Genomic DNA, 18,541 nt, shown 5'->3' on the forward strand with positions numbered 1-18,541 from the left:
TGTTGAACAACGGCATGTTGTATTTGTTTGTCTTGTATGTGCAATCCATCATAAGAACACCACAACATGTATGAGCCAATTGTGAAAGCAAAGGATGCGCAATGAATATTTGAAGGGGTTTGTTGTCCGATCCTCTTTTAATGATACGCGTGTGGTTGTAATCCCAAACAATCTTCTCAAATTCTTGCATAACGGTCCTCCCTTCCCATTCCACCCTTCTAATGGTTGCTTGTGCGTTATAAATTGTACTTAGGGAAGAAACGTTTTGATCATCCTTTTCCTTGAAGCCTCTGAGAGTCACTCTTCGTTTGATACATGCTTTGATCATTATCTTTACATCCTCGAATTCATGAGGTTTTAGCTTCGCAACTAGGGAGTGACCAACAAAATCTTTCGGATCCCGGTGGTTATGACGGCCAAACCACACCGTACGATCCCATTCATTTTCTTTGTCTCTTAGATAGAATACAAGCTTAAAGGGGCAATTATCTTTCCCCGTAGCGAGTCTTGTATACCCTATTAGTCTTCTTTGGATATACATAACCCTTTCTCTTATGGCTATCCTTCTTCTTGTATTGCCCACTTCTCTCGCAAACCATCTCAAAACGATTATCTGAACGTTGGGTATTCCTCACCAACACACACATGTTCTTAAGAGCCGTCTGTTTTTCCCAAGCAATTGCTTCCTCTGGAGATTTTATTCCCTACATTAGGACAACAATGGAAGATTATAAGGTTCATTACAAGAAGTCCCCACATAAAGTTCTAAAAACTAGGTGAAAAGTATTGTTTGGTAACATACCAGAGGCATTTTATAGTATTCGGACGTATCCGGACCAAGCGGTTTGGAATTTGTTGGATCAATGTATGTCACAATATAAGGAATGAATGAAAAGAAAATTTAATTAGTTCAAAAAAAAATTACTATTCCGGGTACTATTTCCGGCATGCTCGACGACAGTTCCGCCAAAACAACCAAAGCCGGAAACAAGTGTCGGCATTCCATAATAATGTTCCGGCATTTCGGAACTGCACTTGAAAAAGAGGACCTAAATATTTTTCTAGTGGTACCAGAATGCTCGATATGTAAAGTTTCAAGCCGGTATTTTGTGTCGGCTTTGTCCATAATTTATAAACCACGCCGGTATCCGGTGCCGGCGTGCTCGATAATTTATATACCTCGCCCGTATTTAAGTTCAAAAATCTTTAACTCCTAGATGTTTTTCTTGTGGTACCGGCATGGTAAAGTTAGGACTGAACCACGCCGGTTTGGATATTCCATGGAATATTCGGTGGTAGGTAAAAAGTTAACTGCGTGCCGGCATGGATTTTTTTGGTTGAAGACCACGCCGGCAATTGTTTCAAAATGGAGGATATTTTTTGCCGGCATGGAAATAGTATGAATACCGTGCCGGTTCTGGTGGTGCCGGCGTGGTATTCATACTACGAGTATGCCGGCACCAAGCTTTTTCAGAGAAAAAATGGCGGTTTCAAAAAAAACAAATTTTCGACCTCTTAGCAGCATTACCTGTGTGTTGGGGATGCTTGTATGTTGAACTTGTTTACTTTCTTGGGTTGGTTCTTCAAAAAACACTTCATGCTCACGAAAATCATGATCCAAGGGTGTTGGTTCATCATATAATTCCAATTGTGAGTTGTTATCATTAACCGAAGATAAAAAAAACACTTAAAACACGCCATAAAAAAAAACACTTAAAATACGCCATAACAAATAACACTCCATAAAAAAGAAATAACACTACATATGTTTTCATAAACACTACAAGTACTTTCATAAACACTACAAGTACTTTCATTCAATCAAAAGAAATCACGGGGTGGTTGGGTGAATTCAGTATCATAAACAACGTTAGGAACGCTTTCATCCATCAACGCATCGGTAAATTCATTGCTCTGGTGATGTTGTTGTTGATCTTGTGATGTAGTAGCTTCATGTTCACACCTAGGAGTGTAAATTCTTGTCCTATAGGCCATTGTGAATATGTATCACCCAATGTGAGATCTTCTGGATTGTTTGGTTGTTGGGAAAAGACAGATGGTATTGAAGAAGAAGAAGAAGAAGATCTATCAGATGAGGAACATGAAGTTGTAGCTCGACGCAATGACTCCGTCCATACGACTTCACGAACTCCAAACTCGAATGAATATTGTTGTTCCATAAATCTATAGCAGTCCTCCTACAAGTATAAAATATAGAGATTTAGCTAAATATTCAAGAAACTTAAAATGATAATGCAAACAAATGTAAATGTACTTACCAATATCAAACCCATCTGGGAAAAGTTACATGTACAAGGACGCCTTGGAACTCGTACTCGCTCTTCCATGCCGACTTCATTGGGTAATGGTAAAGTGAAATCTATCTCTGGTACCTGTGACAGGGGCTCATTTTCTGTGTCATGCGTATAGTTTTGTGACATCATGTTAGGAGGTGGATGATTAGGAAACAAATGGCGAGGAACAGTTGTGCTACCCAATGTTATCTCATCGACATTATGTTTGGTATGACTCAGTGAGATAAGGTCCAACACTCTTATTATTCCACCAACTGTTATATTGATCCTCAGTGATTGCATAATACTGATTGACGCCTACATCTACAATCTCTATGTACACAGCTGATTGCAAATTTGGAGGATTTGCTAGGACTAGAATCTCACCTGCTATCTGCCTCTGGAATCTCTCAACCAAGTGACAACTAACTCTTGTATTTGTTTTTTCCACGTCAAAAAACATAACTCTTCTTCTGGATAACTGTAGTGCGTGGTCATGATGTTCTCCCACATAAAACTCACTATCTACCCATGGTTGCCAAATACATGATGCACTTTTTCTAGTGTCAATATGTGCTCTTGCTTTGGAGACTGGGTGTTTCCTCGTATCCTTTTGGCCTCCTCCTTGTCCTCTCTTCCTTGATATAATGTTAGCCTTCTTGAAGAGAGAATTTTTTGGGAAAACATCTCGGTGTCTGACAAAGTAAGGGTTGCATGTTGTGGCAGTAATAATAGTACCAATACTCAAGTACCATAACAATGCAAGATAAATGCTTACCTTTGGTTGACCATTCGTCAAGAAATTTATTGGTATTACCTAACGAAGTTATACCTCAATCATATTCCCCAATGCTTCAACCTCTTTCAAGCTACTTCTAAAATTTACATTCCGAGGATCATCCGTAACATCTTGACATACATGTCTATCATTATTCTTTGCCGATACTATATCCAAACGATCTAGCAAATCATCCATACTCATACTACAATCAATAACGAATATGAAAAAAATATAAATCACAAGACTAACTAAATTTATTCAAATTTACCTACAAATTTTCATCACAAATAATCATATAAATTTACCCACAAACTAATCATACAAATTATCATTCATTTTCATCATAAATAATGAAAATTTCTTTTTTTTTATCACAAATAATCAAATTAAATCCTAAAAAAGAAAAAAATCATCACAAATAATTAAATCAAATCATACAAGACTAACATATATCACCTAAATAACTAATATCGATCATCAATTTCCTCAAAATATCATCATAATAAAAAATCATAAAACTAAAAACTTAAATTTCTTACCTAATTGATTTCATTGACGGAATCGCACCAAACCACCTCAAATGATTCCAATTTTGATGTTGATCAAACCCATAGAACGAATTGAAGAAATGATGAAGAAATCGTATGGAAGTTAATCATGCAGTGGAGAAGAAAATGAAAAAGAAAAGAAGAGAAGATGAAGAAATGGACAAGAAAGTCGATGTTGCAGTTGATATGGGAATTTCCGTTGCGCTAAATGGTTCAGCGCTGTCGCGGAATGGTTCAGCGCAATCAACCAGTTTGACTGGTCATGCGTTGTTCCATTAAGCGAACAGTGCAAAACTGTTTTGCGCGGAATTGTTCAGCGCGCGCTAGCTATTTGATTATGCGACTAGCATGTTAGATTAGCACTGTCATAGAACTTGGGATATTACCCTAACTGTCAATCTAGATGCTAGATTAGCACACCATTAGATTTAGCCTTAGCTGGTATTCGTGTGTGGAGGGTGGGAAGTGTCAGTTATTTTAATTTTATGGTCCTGTTCAACGGGTAGTAGTCAGGACTTAAAATGCAACTATTGGTTTGAGCATGTGGCAACTCAAAATACAAATTATCGAGATTTTTATCAATATGTTCTGCGGTAGCAGTTATGCTAGGGACCAAATTTGAGTTGTCGTTAGTTTGATCCCAAATGTTATTCATTATCATATTACCAAATGTTACTTGCTGGGTGCAGTTACTTGGATTCTTAGTTAACAAACATCATCCGTTTTCTCGCTCGAAATATTCTGAGAAATACCTCGTTTTTCTAAAATCAAAGTTACGAAAATTGAGCTAATCAGTGAAATTCGGGACCTGTTAGGGAGCTGCAGCTGCTACATTACCGACATTTTCTACACCAAAATGTCCCGATAGGAAAAGATATGGAAACCGACGGATGAGACCCAAGCTCTCAACACTTGGATTGGTAATGGCCGTGTATGTTCTTATTAGAGCAAGTCTTATGGTGAAATCCAACCTATTTCAAGTGTGGAAAAATTTTATGTCAAATCTAGTGGCTTCCAAGTTGGGGCTTTCCACAAAAAATCCAAGGAGGGTTCCATGGTTTGGTGGAAGGGTTCGTGGAATCCATCTAAACGCCAATAAGAATAGCGCTAAACGCAAATAAGATTGGCGCTAAAAAAACGCCATTAAAAATTGCGTTTTTTTTATCCGTAGATTTAAAATGAGTTGTTGAAATCTAACGGCTGAAAAAAAAGCTCCATTCTTAATTGCGTTTTTTTAGCTCCATTCTTAATTGCGTTTTTTTAGCTCCATTAAGAATAGCGTTTCTACTATTCCACCATTACATTTGCGCTTCCATCCACAGTTCCAAGTGCTGAGGTGGCGTGGAAGATGGAAGATGGAAGATGGATGAATTCCACCATAAGACTTGCTCTTACACACGGTACGCGGATAAGAAAAACGGGATATCATTCGGTCAACATATCATTTCCGGACTTGTCATTGGATTATTTGTAGGGTTGTGCAAAAAAATCGGAATCGCCGATTTCACCCGTATCTGTCCGTAAAATTACGAGTGAAACCCAATCCGCAAGAACTATGAGTCGGACACGAACGAGATTCTCAAATCCGCACATTTACATGATTTGGGTGCGGTTAGACTTTGCAGTCTGCGGATTTATCCGCACCGTAGGGAAGTAAGGGTATTTGATTTACTATTAAGGATGGTATTGGAAGTATGAATTTTATTTGATGTTACAAAGTGGTGAGGTTATCGATTGCTCAAGTATTGACAGTGATATCTCAGAAATTAATGTGTGAATGGTTCAAAATTCCACAATTATTCTAAAACAACAAAGCTTGATTTCTAAACGTCTGCGTGAATAAGCGCTTGAGTTAAATTGTTGATCTTACTAATTCTTACTAGATTTTGTGCCGCTCGGGAAGATCCAAAAATCATCATTTGTTTCTTTTTGCTTTTAACCATATTTTTAGTTTGTTGTGATGTGGTTTTTCCTCATTCGTCGTGCATTTTTATTTGGTGTCGTGGAGGTTTGCCCTGCTCTGCCTCGTAGGATTTTATATTTGTTGTGGCTCGGCTTCGCCTCGCTCCGTCCACATACATTTTTGATTTGGTGTGGTTCAGCTTCGCCTCGCCCAGTCCCGATGATGCTTAGGATTTCTAATTTGGTGTGGCTCGGCTTCGCCTCGCCCCTCCCTGTCCCAATATGCTTAGGATTTCTGATTTGGTGTGGCTTGGCTTCGCCTCACCCCGTCTCATTGCATGCTTAGCTTTTTGATGTGGTGTGGTTCGGTTTCGCCTAGTCCCGTCTCAATGCATGCTTGGCTCGGCTTCGGCTCGCCCCATACTCAGAATTAACCACCACCATTTTATTACAAATTAGCAAACTTAAAGTTTCATTATAACTTTTGGTATATTTCAACTTGATATATCAGACAAAAAATAGGTAATTTTGGTGTTTTTATCAGCTAAATTTGAAAATAAAATAGAAATATTAGAATGGAGAGGTGATGGCAATGTTGTAGAGCCGACAAATTGGTGGGCGGCTTCAAGGTGATGCTGCAACGTTCCTTGGTTCGAGGAGCTTCAAGAAGAAGAATAAAAAATCACCAATCTATTAAACATATAAACTGTATCCATACAACAAACATGAGCTAATAAATTTGCTACCAATCAAATATATTACATAGACAATTAAAACATTCCATACCCCGAATTAAACAGTGAAAAAATTAAATAGTTGCCACGAATGTTACAGTATTATGCATAAAATTTACAAAGTAATCACGTTACAGGCAGAAAGAAGAAGCAACGCCTGCAGAAAATGAGAAAAACAGAATTGGTAGAAAACATAGAGACGGCAAGACAGGAAAATGGAGAATGTGAAAATTATGATCAAAAAGAAAAAGTTAGAGCATCACTTAACCATTACCTCCTCAGTACCGTGTTTGAAGACCTCTCTCAGTACAGTCTTCGCCAGCATTGCATTATTTAACACTCTGATACAACAAAAAATAAGAGATATTAGAGATCAAAGTAAAATACAATACCTTTAAAACATAATTAGAATTTTAAAAATACTCTATTTTTCATTGTAATTCTATTAATGATGTAAACAATCGTTCTTCTTACATTTCATAAGAAACTAACTGATAATTACCGGTGAACTATTCTCAGTAAACCTATTTTTCCTTTTTGAAACGAAAGAGTAAAGAAAGTAACCATTAAAAGAAAAGTGCAAGGTCTAGTACAGTAACATTTAGTTTAATGAATTCAAGAGTCACGGTGAATAAATTGGACAACATTTCTTGAAAATTATCAAAATGAATAAAAAATTTGGGAAACCTATCAGACAAAACACTCATTATTGTAAGACGTACAAAAATATAAATGAGTTTAATCACTTACCCTAATGGTTTCATCATCAAGGCGCCCTTGAAACAGTTCACGCAAACCATTCCAACCATTATAAGATTGACCCATGTACCGGTTGGTGTACTCATACCATGTTCCAGTTGAATATATAACTCATAATACTACCATTGTACTGAAATTACTAACTGGGTCTACACAACCTGCATTGATTGAAAAACGGTGTAAGATCCCGGTAGCCACCAACATTATGATCATAGCTGCAATTGTGTTATTCATCTAAATCTTGTGAAGTGTTGTGATTTCACATTCCCCATACCCAGAGGAGTAACAATGATAGGAATTAGTGGATCTCCACAGAATATCATCACTATCTGTATATACATCCAAATATTTAATAAGACTCCAAAATTGCATTGGAAAAATGAAAACAAAAATAAAAAAAAGTTCTTAAATCCATATCGGTTTCTTGAAAAGATTAGTACAAATTGATCCAAGTGTTCTTAATAAAATCCCAATATTAGCGAACCTGGGCAGAGAACTAACAGAGGGAAATGGAATAAGTGTTGGTAGTAAAAAACCTAGGAAAGAACCAATTAACAGGCATAGAGATGAAAGTTAAGAACTAACAGACTCTCCAATTTAATTTCTAGCCAAGGGAAATGGAAGTTCTAAGACATTCTAGAAGTTGCATATTACAAAAATGAAACAACATCTCAACTGTCAACCTAAGTAAAAGAAATAAGAGCAACCACTGAACTATTGATTTGCATTATATAATATACAAAACGAAGGGCTTTAGTAATACCTTTGTACCAACCCATGGAGACTGCTTTGCAATTTCTAAGAAAGGTGCAGGCAAAGGCTTTTGGCCATTGTAGAAATATTCGATTCCAATTGAATTCCAACTCGTAACAGATTTTATCACCTGAAACCACAGATAAAACTAATACATAGAATTATGTAAGAAGACGCGAACATGGTTTTGAGATTAAAGAAGGGTTATAAGGATATAACAGTAATAGAAACAATCAGTAGTAATATGGAATGAAAAAAGGAAAGAATATAGTTTCATTATTGACGAAAAACAAACTTTGTATGAATATGGATTACTAATCAAGTATCTGTAACAGGTAATATCCATACTTCACATGCATATGAACAATACTAGTTACCTTGGAAGCTTTTTCAAAACCGCCAACAATCATAATGATAGACAACCTATGAATTCAGGATGAACAGTGATTTGGGTAGAACTGTTGGATAGCTTATTGTGATTGATAAAATTTGAAAATTATTGGAGGCTCAATAAATTAATTCCGAGTAGCAAATATAAGTACATACTTTACTAACATGCAAAGAGGAAGTTATTGTTCAGAAACATAAATCTTTTTCATAATCATCAATTAGTTTTGTAAATCATAGCTAAGATAAATCAAATTGCCGAATTTTTTCGACCAAATTAACTGGTCAACTGCAGCCATGACATCATACATATAACTTCCAAATGTGTAGAGTGCTTTGTACATAGCAATCCTACAAATAAACATAGAGTTCGACAGTTATGATAAGAACAAAAACATCACCTAGATCTTGAAAGTATAAATTGACTACATGGAACAAAAACATCCACAATTTTCAGGCATCTCCAATTAAGTAACTCATCTGCAAATCAAATGTTTCAAATCCCTAAAAAAATTAGAAGAAACCCTAAGAGCCAAAGTTTAAAGATCGAGAAAAACAATAATCATATGTATAGGAAAACAAATTGTTTTTGCTTCGAATCTGGACACTGTGATTGGTATCAATCCATTAAAAATGACATAAATCACTTTCAAGTAAAGAGTTGAGTTGAAAAAAAAAACAGTAAAACTAAACACCAAAAATTGATTATAAACACCTTGAAGATTAATCCAACCTCTCTGCAACTATTTATCTAAGTATCCCTAATAAAAAAAGTGAACGCTAATAACATCTAGCAAAATAGAGATGATGATGACAACGAAACCCTAATCAACGAAACCCTATTTATCTATGTAAACTTAGTGTTAACTGGAACATTACCTGATGTTGTTGATGATACTGGATATATGTGGGATTGCCAAATAATGGAAGAAGAAGAAGATGTGAGATTTTTCCCAGAGATTTTTTTATGAAAAATAGGAAAACAGAGAAACTTATTACCTACACATAAAAAACCCCAGTTGATCAAATTAATCAAATCGATCTTCTGTTAAACTTCTGGAAGAGAAGGAAGGTGGTGGAGAAGAGAGTCGTGGGCGGTGGGAAACAATATTAGGGTTATGAGAAAAAAGAAAAAAAAAAAAATTCTCTTAAGATTTTCTTTCCGGGAAGATTGTTTTCTAATTAAAAAATTTCTTTATTTTGTGGGGAAAATCCTTATTTTTCTCTCATTTGAGGAAAAGTGAAATGGATCAATTCTATGAGTGGGTGACGGTCACCGTTTAACGTGAAGCCTAATGAGCTTAGGATTTTAAAGGAGATAGATGTTATCTCTATCTAGATTTTGGAAGAAAGCAACACATTTTTGCTTTGCTTAAAGCTCAATGTGCCTAAGGTGAAGCTAATGGGTCCAGATCTCATTTCCAATACCAACAGGACTGATGGGCTAAATTTTATAACCCAATGACATCTTTTATTTTCTGACTAAATCCGCGGTTAATCCACATCCGGTCCGTATCACCTGCTGATCCGCGGATGTGAAATCCGCGGATTATTGGGCCGGATATGGTTGGATTTTCCAAATCCGCAACTTTGACGGATTGGACGCGGGTGACCCCTAATTCGCAGATGTCCGTCGCACACCCCTACTTATTTGTACCTAATTGTTTTATTTTATTTGGGATTTAAAAACACCGGCCTGGCCCATTGTAGCCATAGGGTGGTCAGTTATTCACCAAAAACTACAGTAGGTGCAGCGTGCAGGAGCAGGAATACTACTACTTTTGAATTATCGCATCAGAATATCAGGTGGATTAGAATATGGAAAACTCAAACAGCTCATATCGGTTTAGTTTGCTCTAAAATTTAATTTCCATGTATATATCTCAAACAACAGATAATGACATAAAATGCAGAATCGAGTGCATGTCAAGTAACAACTAACAATCTCAAAGCTTTCCTTTATTTGAATCTTAGTCACACTTGTTTATATGAACTTTACAATAAATAATAGCGTACATATTGTTTTTCTTATGCTACCTCTCACCAAGTACTATCGTCAGGACTTTACAAAATCTCATAAGACAAAACCTTTGTTACTTCTAAAGAATGAGTTAAATCTAACTACAGATTTATGCTGCACATGCATAGGTTAACTTTACTTGTCAGGACCAGATTGTTAGCAATCAGTAGTAACCATCAGATGTGTCATTTAGATGAAATTGAATGAAAAACAGATAAGTGAAAGTATTATTACCTTAAATCCCATTTTTTCATATAGTGCCAGTGCTGATTTGTTATCCCGACTAACCTGTGAGTCTTACCGTCTTCTTTTGCAGTTTCAATTGCAAACTTCAGCATGCTGCTTCCAACTCCTTGTTGACATGCACTTCCAGCAACAGTTACATTCGAGATTATGTCATATTTCTCTGATCCTCTTTTTTTGGAGCTAAAGAGATTCATAGGCTTCACAAGTTCCTGGGCAATCAAGAGATTCAATCATTCAAATCTCAGGTGATTCTCAACATCAAATTGCTAACTTAAATAGAAAATTATCCACATATAATGCACCTCAGGATAAGTCTCCCCCTGTAACAGGTACTTGACACGAAAATCCAGAGTTCCAATGACATTTTTAAGCGCGTCATTAGGCACATGCTCTCCTTCGTTTCTTACAGCAATAATGCACATGAATGGTTCTAAAGCCCGCATCATATATCCCGTCCATAGTGAATCATATTCCTACATTCGATACGAAGAAAATAAATACTACTCTTATGGGATGCTAATTTTCTGTAGCTGTAAATAGGTTTACCTGCTCGAAATTTTTCAGTTTGTAAATGTCTACATAGCTGTGTAAAAACAGTAAGTACAAGGTTATAATCTCGAAATCAGAAGCTGAATAGAACGAAACTATTTTCATGAATACACAGAAAGTACAAACCGGTCGCCTTCATCGTAGTGATAAAGTCCTCCTGCTTTCAGACATGCTGATGCCTACACAAAACCCAAACAAACCCACCTTCAAAATCTTGTTAAAAAAGCAAATCAAAAGCAGGATTTTTAAAACTAGTTACCTCAAACTCTTCCACTGTGGCTTCTCTAACCACGAATTCCATTTTCTTAACCTCACCATCACTCACTTTGTTCGACTGCTCTTGATTCATTGGCTCTTCTTCATTATCAGACGAGAACTCTATGTGTCTAGGCAGTGCAGATGGTACTGCATTAATTTTCCTAAATATCACATGCACAGAAAAAGAGTGAATTGCTTCACATACAGTAACATTTATCAGAACCCACACAATGAACTCAGAAAATAAATAGATGGGATAGGAATTAGGTATTGCCCCTGCTCACCTTGTTGCAGGAGTAGCAAGAACATGTCCAAAAGAAGAATGTTTTACAGCAGGGCAGGGAAGATGGTGCATGGACTTTGGATTGAATCCCCTGTAGATTAAAACAATAAATACACTAAGAATGGATAAAAAAATATCAAAGATTAAGAATAAAAGAATGGAGTACTTCTTACACCGTAGCAGCAAAAAACACAAAAAAGATTGAATTGCTTGACATGTAGCAAGGTTCATCAAGAACCCACAGAATGAATTCAGAATATAAACAATTAGGACATAAATTAGCAAGATAGTATTGCCCCTGCTCACCTTGTTGCAGGAGTAGCAAGAACATGTCCAAAAGAAGAATGTTTTACAGCAAGGCAGGGAAGATGGTGCATGGACTTGGGATTGAATCCCCTGTAGATTAAAAGAACATAATCACTAAGAATGCATAACAAAAGATCAAAGATTAAGAATAAATTAATGAAGTACTACTACTTACAGTGTAGCAGGACAAGACACAAGAACATGTGGGTTATGTGCTTGAATTCTTCTTCTATGGCAAGAAGAAGAAGGGAAATACATGAAATTGAGAGTTGCTTGTAGAATTGCATTAATCAACTGCATCTTTTACTTTTCTTCAATCGTGTGGGTTTTTTGTTTTTGCAACGGTTTGTAAATTCGAACTAATGAAATTGGGTTCTTCTGTCTCTATATTTTATTTTATACAGATTCAGAAAATCTTGAAATGGACTCGATTTATGACCATTGGATCACTCTACATCGAAAACACTGTGCACGTGAGTAAAGAACCTAACGCCTACTAAGGGGAGAACTAGATTGACTAGGGGGAGAACTGTTACGCTCTTCTCTAAGGGAGTGTTTGGCAAGTGTACAAAATTACTCCAGATCTGGCCATTCATCCGAATAATTCATAGCTACTCGATTTCCTTCTGAATCTAACAGTACTAATGTTCTTCATCAAACAAACCAACACAGATTCATAAGCACAGTTAAAAAAAAAAATTAAAACCGAGATATCTGAGAGAAGATTGTGATATTGTTACCTGAGAGAAATTAGCCATTACTGAAGAACGTAGAATCTACAGAGAAGAAGAAGGAATTTTTAGTGAGAGAGATCGGAGGAAGAGGAGTTAGGTCTGAAATGAAATCAAGTGAAGAGGAGTTAGGTCCAAATTTTTTATCATAAAAATAAACCCATTTGTTTTGTGAATGTATGGTCTTGGTGACCAACCATTATCCCTCCCGAGACTCGAGAAGAAGGAGCGATTATCTAGCAGCTTAGACAAAGTCACCCATTTGCCACCCGTTTGGTTTCACCCATTTGCCACTCGTTTGATGGGGGCTTTTTTTTTTAGTTTATTTATAAAGAAGGGAATTTTATTGATTCTAGCAGGTGGAGGCGTGGAGCTTAGAGCAACTGGTGTGGTGCGAGTATAACCAAACATTAAAGACCAAAAAAAAACGACCAAATTTGAGTTTAGCCTGGTGTGTGACGCTACGGGTAGAAAATTAAATTTGGTTGAGTGTGCACTATACGTTCGCCTGGTGTGGGGCGTAAACTATATGTACGCCCGATGAGATTCCAAAAAAAAAAAAAAAATGGGGCGGAGGTATAAAGCCCGTCCCATATATAAAGTGAATTAAAAAAAAGAGTGGGGCGGAAGTATAAACCCCGCCCCACCCAAAAGAAAAAAAAAATAAAAAAAAAAAAATGGGGCGGAGGTAAAAAACACGCCTGGTGTGGGGCGGGGACTTTATGCACGCCTGGTGTGGGGTGTTAACTATACACCCGCCTGGTGGTGGGGCGTTAACTATACGTTCGCTCGACTATATTTGGTTTTGGTCTTGGTTTTGGACCAAATATAGTCTGGGATTTGGTCTATGGTCCGGATTTTAATCGATAATCTATCCACTCTGTCTCTTTTTTTGACCAAATATTTGGTTATACTCGCCCACCGTGGTTGCTCTTACAAGGTCTTTAGTTAAAAAGACTATAAACTTTAGCACCATAGTTGGCATATGGTTCAACATTGGAAGCTTTCTCTTTAACAATTAAAATTAGAGATTAAATGTTTTATCTCCTTTACTATTATACTAGATTTTTGTCCGTGATACGCACCGGGCATGTGGTAACTTTGCTCTTCGTATTAACATTAGGATATGACCCGCGCTGTAACGGTACTCGCCTTGGGTTGTTGTTAAATGTCTTTTTTACAAATTTAAGGCACGTGCTTTGCTACTTTGGATTACTATTGCCGCATGTTAGCATAACATATTCGGCGCTTGCCTTATGTCTATGTATTTGGTCCCATGATTGCATTTATCGGATCACAGTACAGAAATCTAGGTGATCCAAGCAAATATCTGGTATGGGCTTAGCGTACAAATATGTTTTGTGTTGTGTGAAGAAGAACTAAAAACCTACGATATATTCTCGCTTTTTGTTCGCACTTGCTAACTGAGCTCAGGTTGGCGAATTCAAATACTTCACATAACTCGACTGATAGCTTAGGTTTTCTGTATATCATTGTATAGGCTCTTTAACCCACATTTTCAAAGGCAAAAAGATCTATTGCAGTAGTATAATCATTAGATTTCATTATTTACAAACAAATACAATGACCCCTATAACTGTACATGAATGTCTATAACTCCTAAACGTTCCTAGGATCAATTGATGGGTGAAAACCTGACGGAGTAACCGAGCAGAAACACAATACGCCGTTTTCAGCGACAACAATGTAAGTGCTGGTAGAAACATTTGATTGATTGATTAGAGAAACAATACAATGGAAGTACTGCTAAAAACATTGGATTGATTGATTAAAGGAGCAATCAGCTATAAAAATCCGAAGTGAGGATAGAACATTAATAGTGACAAATTCAGATTCTTCTAAAACAAAAATGTTTGTTCAATATGGATCTAAGAAGAAACGTCAAGACACTCAAGAATGGGTTGAAAAGCTACTAATGGTGCAAAGGGTTAACAAATTAGCACCACAATTACATGACCCCAGTAAGCTTGAAATAAGTGGTCAGAGTTGAATATTACATAACCGGATATAGGCAAGACAGGAACAATCTCAACAGTCGGACCAAAGTTTTTTGGCAAATTACAGGAAACATCAAGAGCTTTTTGGTCTGCTATGTATCTATCCTAACCAACGAACTCCAGATACACCCTCCCAACCAGATGATTAGTTGCTTTTGACGAATTCTATCTGCTTATTCACAACCCCAGGGAGAGGAGTGAAATTGAATCCATGCTTACTTCTTACTTTTGACCCCGGTATCAGCTTCAAGAAGGCATAGCAAATCACCCACTGAGTCATCAATATAAACAGTCACGTTCAGCTTGCCATTTGCACTTTCGTACTGCTGATATATTTGCTTGTAAGATTTAACTTTTATATGGTAAATTGCACTACCCTAAGAATTTCTCCTGTAGGAAGCCGTCTTTGTAGTAAAACTCATTTGCTTTTATAGTAGACCCACTGTTCAAAAGCATTGAACATAAAAAAAAAAATACTCGCTTACAAAATAAATTAATATAGCCAAATAGTAAGAACATAAGATTGGATAATTCGTGAATGATGCCGCAAATGACAATTATATCTTATAATCTAATCTTTCATTTTTAGCGCGTCTACGCAGTTTAGGAGAAGTGATAGTAGGGACATCCAGTGACCCACATCCTCTAGGATTGGGTGGCTTCATAGCTAATTAGAGAAACACAATGGTCTCACCCGGAGGCTGTTCCATTTCAAACTAAGTCACATGGTAAGATTATAAGTGGCCTTTGACGTAGCGCAAAGCCGCAAATCATAACAACGAAGTAATCTATTGAAGCATATGGCATGACAACCTGAGTATAATGAAATAGTTAACGTATTTGCACACCCACACCTAAGCTAAATCAAGGTCGTCGTATAAATGTACATCTGATTAATCTCAACAAAATATATGCAGATCATGCACATTAATATCGCATTCCTATTTTTTTGTGGTTCTTTCATGGTGATAAATATGTAAGCAAAGTTCAGTTACATAAAAAAAAATGGACGTATGAATTCACAGTAACTTTTAAGTGAAATCATGTGCAATCTCCTTTGAGTACATGATGACAACCATTACATCTTTGTTAGCGTCTTAAAAGTTGGTTTTGAACACTAAAATAAGAGGCGCAATATCCTATCTAACACCTACATTGTAGTTTCTATTCAACTGACATACTACTTGTCCGAATGATGTGGTATACATCATGCACAACAATCAAATTGGAAATAGGGAACCCTAAGCATCTGTTTATGATCACAAATAGCTTCCCTAGCCACATTTGATACACTTAAATAGCAACAAATATTTGTTTAAAAACATTGTAATGTAAAATTGTTTACCTTTACAAAATTCCGATGTAGAATTTCTTGTCGGAACCTGTTTGTACCATACACCTGTGATAGAAAACATCTGTATAAGTTCCACAATACAATTAACCAACCATTTTGTTTTTTTAATAAAAGTAGAATCTTTTAACAAAAAAAATGAAGAGAAAATAAACACATATTTACCTTTCATCTAAATTTAATGGCTATATTTTGAATCTTTATGCTTCTTTCTATCTATCTATGGCATTACAATTATTCACTGATCTAAATTTTAAAATTTAATGGTCGAGGGTTAAAAAGCAATGGTAGTCCCACATTTAGGTTTAGCAATTTACTGCATCCTTGTCTACCACATGCAAGTGGAGTTAACTCCACATGAACATACTAAAAATGAAAACAACATCCTCTTAAGATCATATGGAAAACAAATCAAGATAAGAAAGAAAAAATACAGCGAGAGACTTGCGTTGCATCATCCTTTCTGAATATTTTAACAACGAACTTTGTCACATTCCATTTAGCCATCTGGTGATGTCCCGCAATGAAATTGAATTTTATATTTATTGAATTTTATATTTTTTGCTCTTTGGGAAAATACATAGAAAAGGGGAAATACATAGAAAAGTAAGTCATGTCTTTGAAACACATGCGCCGCTTCTGAATCTGCAGCTCTAATTGGTGGCAGACCCATAAGCACTATCGACATTTCCATACTAAAACTTCAAATACGTGCTAAGTTCTATTTGATGATATTTAAGAAATGATTGCAAACCCGACCAATAACAATATTCAAAAGTAAAATCATCACAAAAAAACTACATATAATATCTTTCATTACCGGAATTGTTTCTCTCCTGCTATTGTTTGGATTAGCAAGGATACTTGGAAAAATACACCTAAGAACAAAATTGAAAACAGATCAGAAAACCCACATGATACAATTGTAATGTTGATTATGGCAATGAATACCGAACCTAGAGAATCCAAAACATTTTGATTAAATTTTGGATTTACATATAAATCTAAAATCAATCTCATTCGAAAATCAGTTGAAAGAGATCTGGTGTAAAAGATTTTGGGTTAGGCTGTTCATTTACCTTTGCGAATTCAATGTATCCTCCCATCTGCTAAAAGAAGGAATCATTCTACGATTAATCATTTGAAAATCCATTGAACGATGATTCCATGTTATCGATCAATACGAAAGGGAAAAAATATCTCAGAGAAAACCATCTGATAGGTTTTAATCGCAATCAAACGAAATAGAATCGATGAAAATAGCTAGGGCTTCACAAAGAACTCTTCACAAAGGCGTTTCATTTCATTGAGAAGAAGGAAAAGAGAAACGAAACGGCTGACATTGAATGATAGAATAACTCAGCATAATCAATGAGTTTAGGGCTCATACGTACTAACAACACGGCCAAGAAAATAGATGGTGAGATCGGGACCTTCCTTTATGTCCCTCAACTGTAAATCTCCAGATTATCGAATCTGGACCACCTTTTATGTCTCTAAACTGTAATTCTCAAGATGGTTGAATCTGGACCGTCCAAGTAGGAAAACACCGTTGTCTCTTATAATATAGATAAACAAAACAATAACTTGTGGAACTGCAAGAAATGAATTAGCAAACCAACTAACATTTTCCAGTTTTCTCAGATATGTCACGCCAGTCATCAATACAACACACCAACAAAACTAACCAAAATTTTAAGCAAATAATGATTTGATGAGAAGCAGAAGCTTACAATGAAAATAAATTGAAATTTATAACTTGAAAAGGATAAATAATCAACCAATTTAGTTTCTTTTACCCTTTAAATAAAGGAAGAAACTAATAATGGAGATTCTTCTCAAATAACTTACAATTTCTACCCAAATAAATTGGAAACTATAAGATTATGAGAGGCATCTAGTTGATACTCTAGAATTAGATGATCTAATTCCCCCTAGATATAACAATTAGGTTTGAAAGAAGAGAACCTCTCATTCTTCACACAATATTCTAAAACTCAACCTTCCTCTTTTAGCCTTATGTCTTCTAATTTATACTAGCACCAAGGGCATACTTGGCATATTCAAAGTAATTCTAGGATGGACTATAAATGGTGCATCAATATCGATATGGGACATCCACAATACATCATCCTCCCATTCTTTAAAAAAATTCGTCCCGAATTCTTCAAAGCGTATTCTCCGTTTGTGCTTGAACTTCTTCCTTGCTTGAAGACAATTCTACCTCTACACCTTCCATTGTAGTTACTCACCAAATTTAGCACTTTGTGGTCATAGTAGAGAGCATCCCCAAGTAGTAATGACACACCAAGTATTCTTCGTTTGTAAATACATCATCCTCCCCTTGTTTGAACAAATTCGTCCACGAATTCTTCAAAAGCATATTCTCCATTAGTGCTTGAACTTCTTCCTTGTTTGAAGACAATTCTACCTCTACACCTTTCATTATAATTACTCACCAAATGTAGTACTTTGTGGTCATAGTTGAGAGCATACCAAATAACTAATGAAACATGAAGTAGTTCTCTCAACCTTGCACGGTGAACAAATCCATGGAACTCGTCTTTAATGAAATCCAAATCAGATCAATATATATTGACTTTCTATTTTGTTGTATCTTG

The 18,541-nt window shown here is 36.1% G+C and overlaps 2 protein-coding genes across 18 annotated transcripts; both read right to left on the reverse strand.

Annotated features, from left to right (window-relative positions):
* Positions 1-6,195: 6,195 nt before the first annotated feature.
* On the reverse strand, positions 6,196-12,834 carry LOC113309703. 16 transcript variants are annotated; one of them, XM_026558215.1, is made up of 14 exons: positions 12,749-12,834; positions 12,561-12,596; positions 11,821-11,910; positions 11,516-11,605; positions 11,233-11,392; positions 11,100-11,152; positions 10,971-11,007; positions 10,727-10,897; positions 9,158-10,633; positions 9,038-9,055; positions 7,782-8,509; positions 7,010-7,176; positions 6,534-6,600; positions 6,196-6,416 (listed from the first exon to the last, which is right to left on the reverse strand). In XM_026558215.1, the coding sequence occupies exons 3-9, from the start codon at positions 11,889-11,891 to the stop codon at positions 10,409-10,411; spliced, it is 807 nt and encodes a 268-aa protein (XP_026414000.1). In that variant the 5' UTR covers positions 11,892-11,910; positions 12,561-12,596; positions 12,749-12,834; the 3' UTR covers positions 6,196-6,416; positions 6,534-6,600; positions 7,010-7,176; positions 7,782-8,509; positions 9,038-9,055; positions 9,158-10,408. The 16 variants fall into 16 exon arrangements, with proteins under 16 accessions (XP_026414000.1, XP_026413999.1, XP_026413985.1 ...); XM_026558214.1 differs by adding an exon at positions 11,996-12,049 and having other exon boundaries at positions 12,561-12,834; XM_026558200.1 differs by adding an exon at positions 11,996-12,469 and having other exon boundaries at positions 12,561-12,834.
* A 1,523-nt stretch (positions 12,835-14,357) lies between these two features.
* LOC113308750 lies at positions 14,358-17,277 on the reverse strand. Of its 2 annotated transcripts, none has more exons than XR_003340040.1 (4): positions 17,000-17,275; positions 16,741-16,798; positions 15,915-15,968; positions 14,358-15,011 (listed from the first exon to the last, which is right to left on the reverse strand). XR_003340040.1 is itself a non-coding variant. In XM_026557214.1 (4 exons), the coding sequence occupies exons 1-4, from the start codon at positions 17,071-17,073 to the stop codon at positions 14,715-14,717; spliced, it is 312 nt and encodes a 103-aa protein (XP_026412999.1). In that variant the 5' UTR covers positions 17,074-17,277; the 3' UTR covers positions 14,358-14,714. The 2 variants fall into 2 exon arrangements, 1 of the variants encoding a protein (XP_026412999.1); XM_026557214.1 differs by having other exon boundaries at positions 14,358-14,840; positions 17,000-17,277.
* Between the last annotated feature and the right edge of the window lie 1,264 nt (positions 17,278-18,541).

The sequence above is a fragment of the Papaver somniferum genome, chromosome 9, assembly GCF_003573695.1.
Source record: "Papaver somniferum cultivar HN1 chromosome 9, ASM357369v1, whole genome shotgun sequence".
Classification (NCBI taxonomy): Eukaryota; Viridiplantae; Streptophyta; class Magnoliopsida; order Ranunculales; family Papaveraceae; genus Papaver; species Papaver somniferum.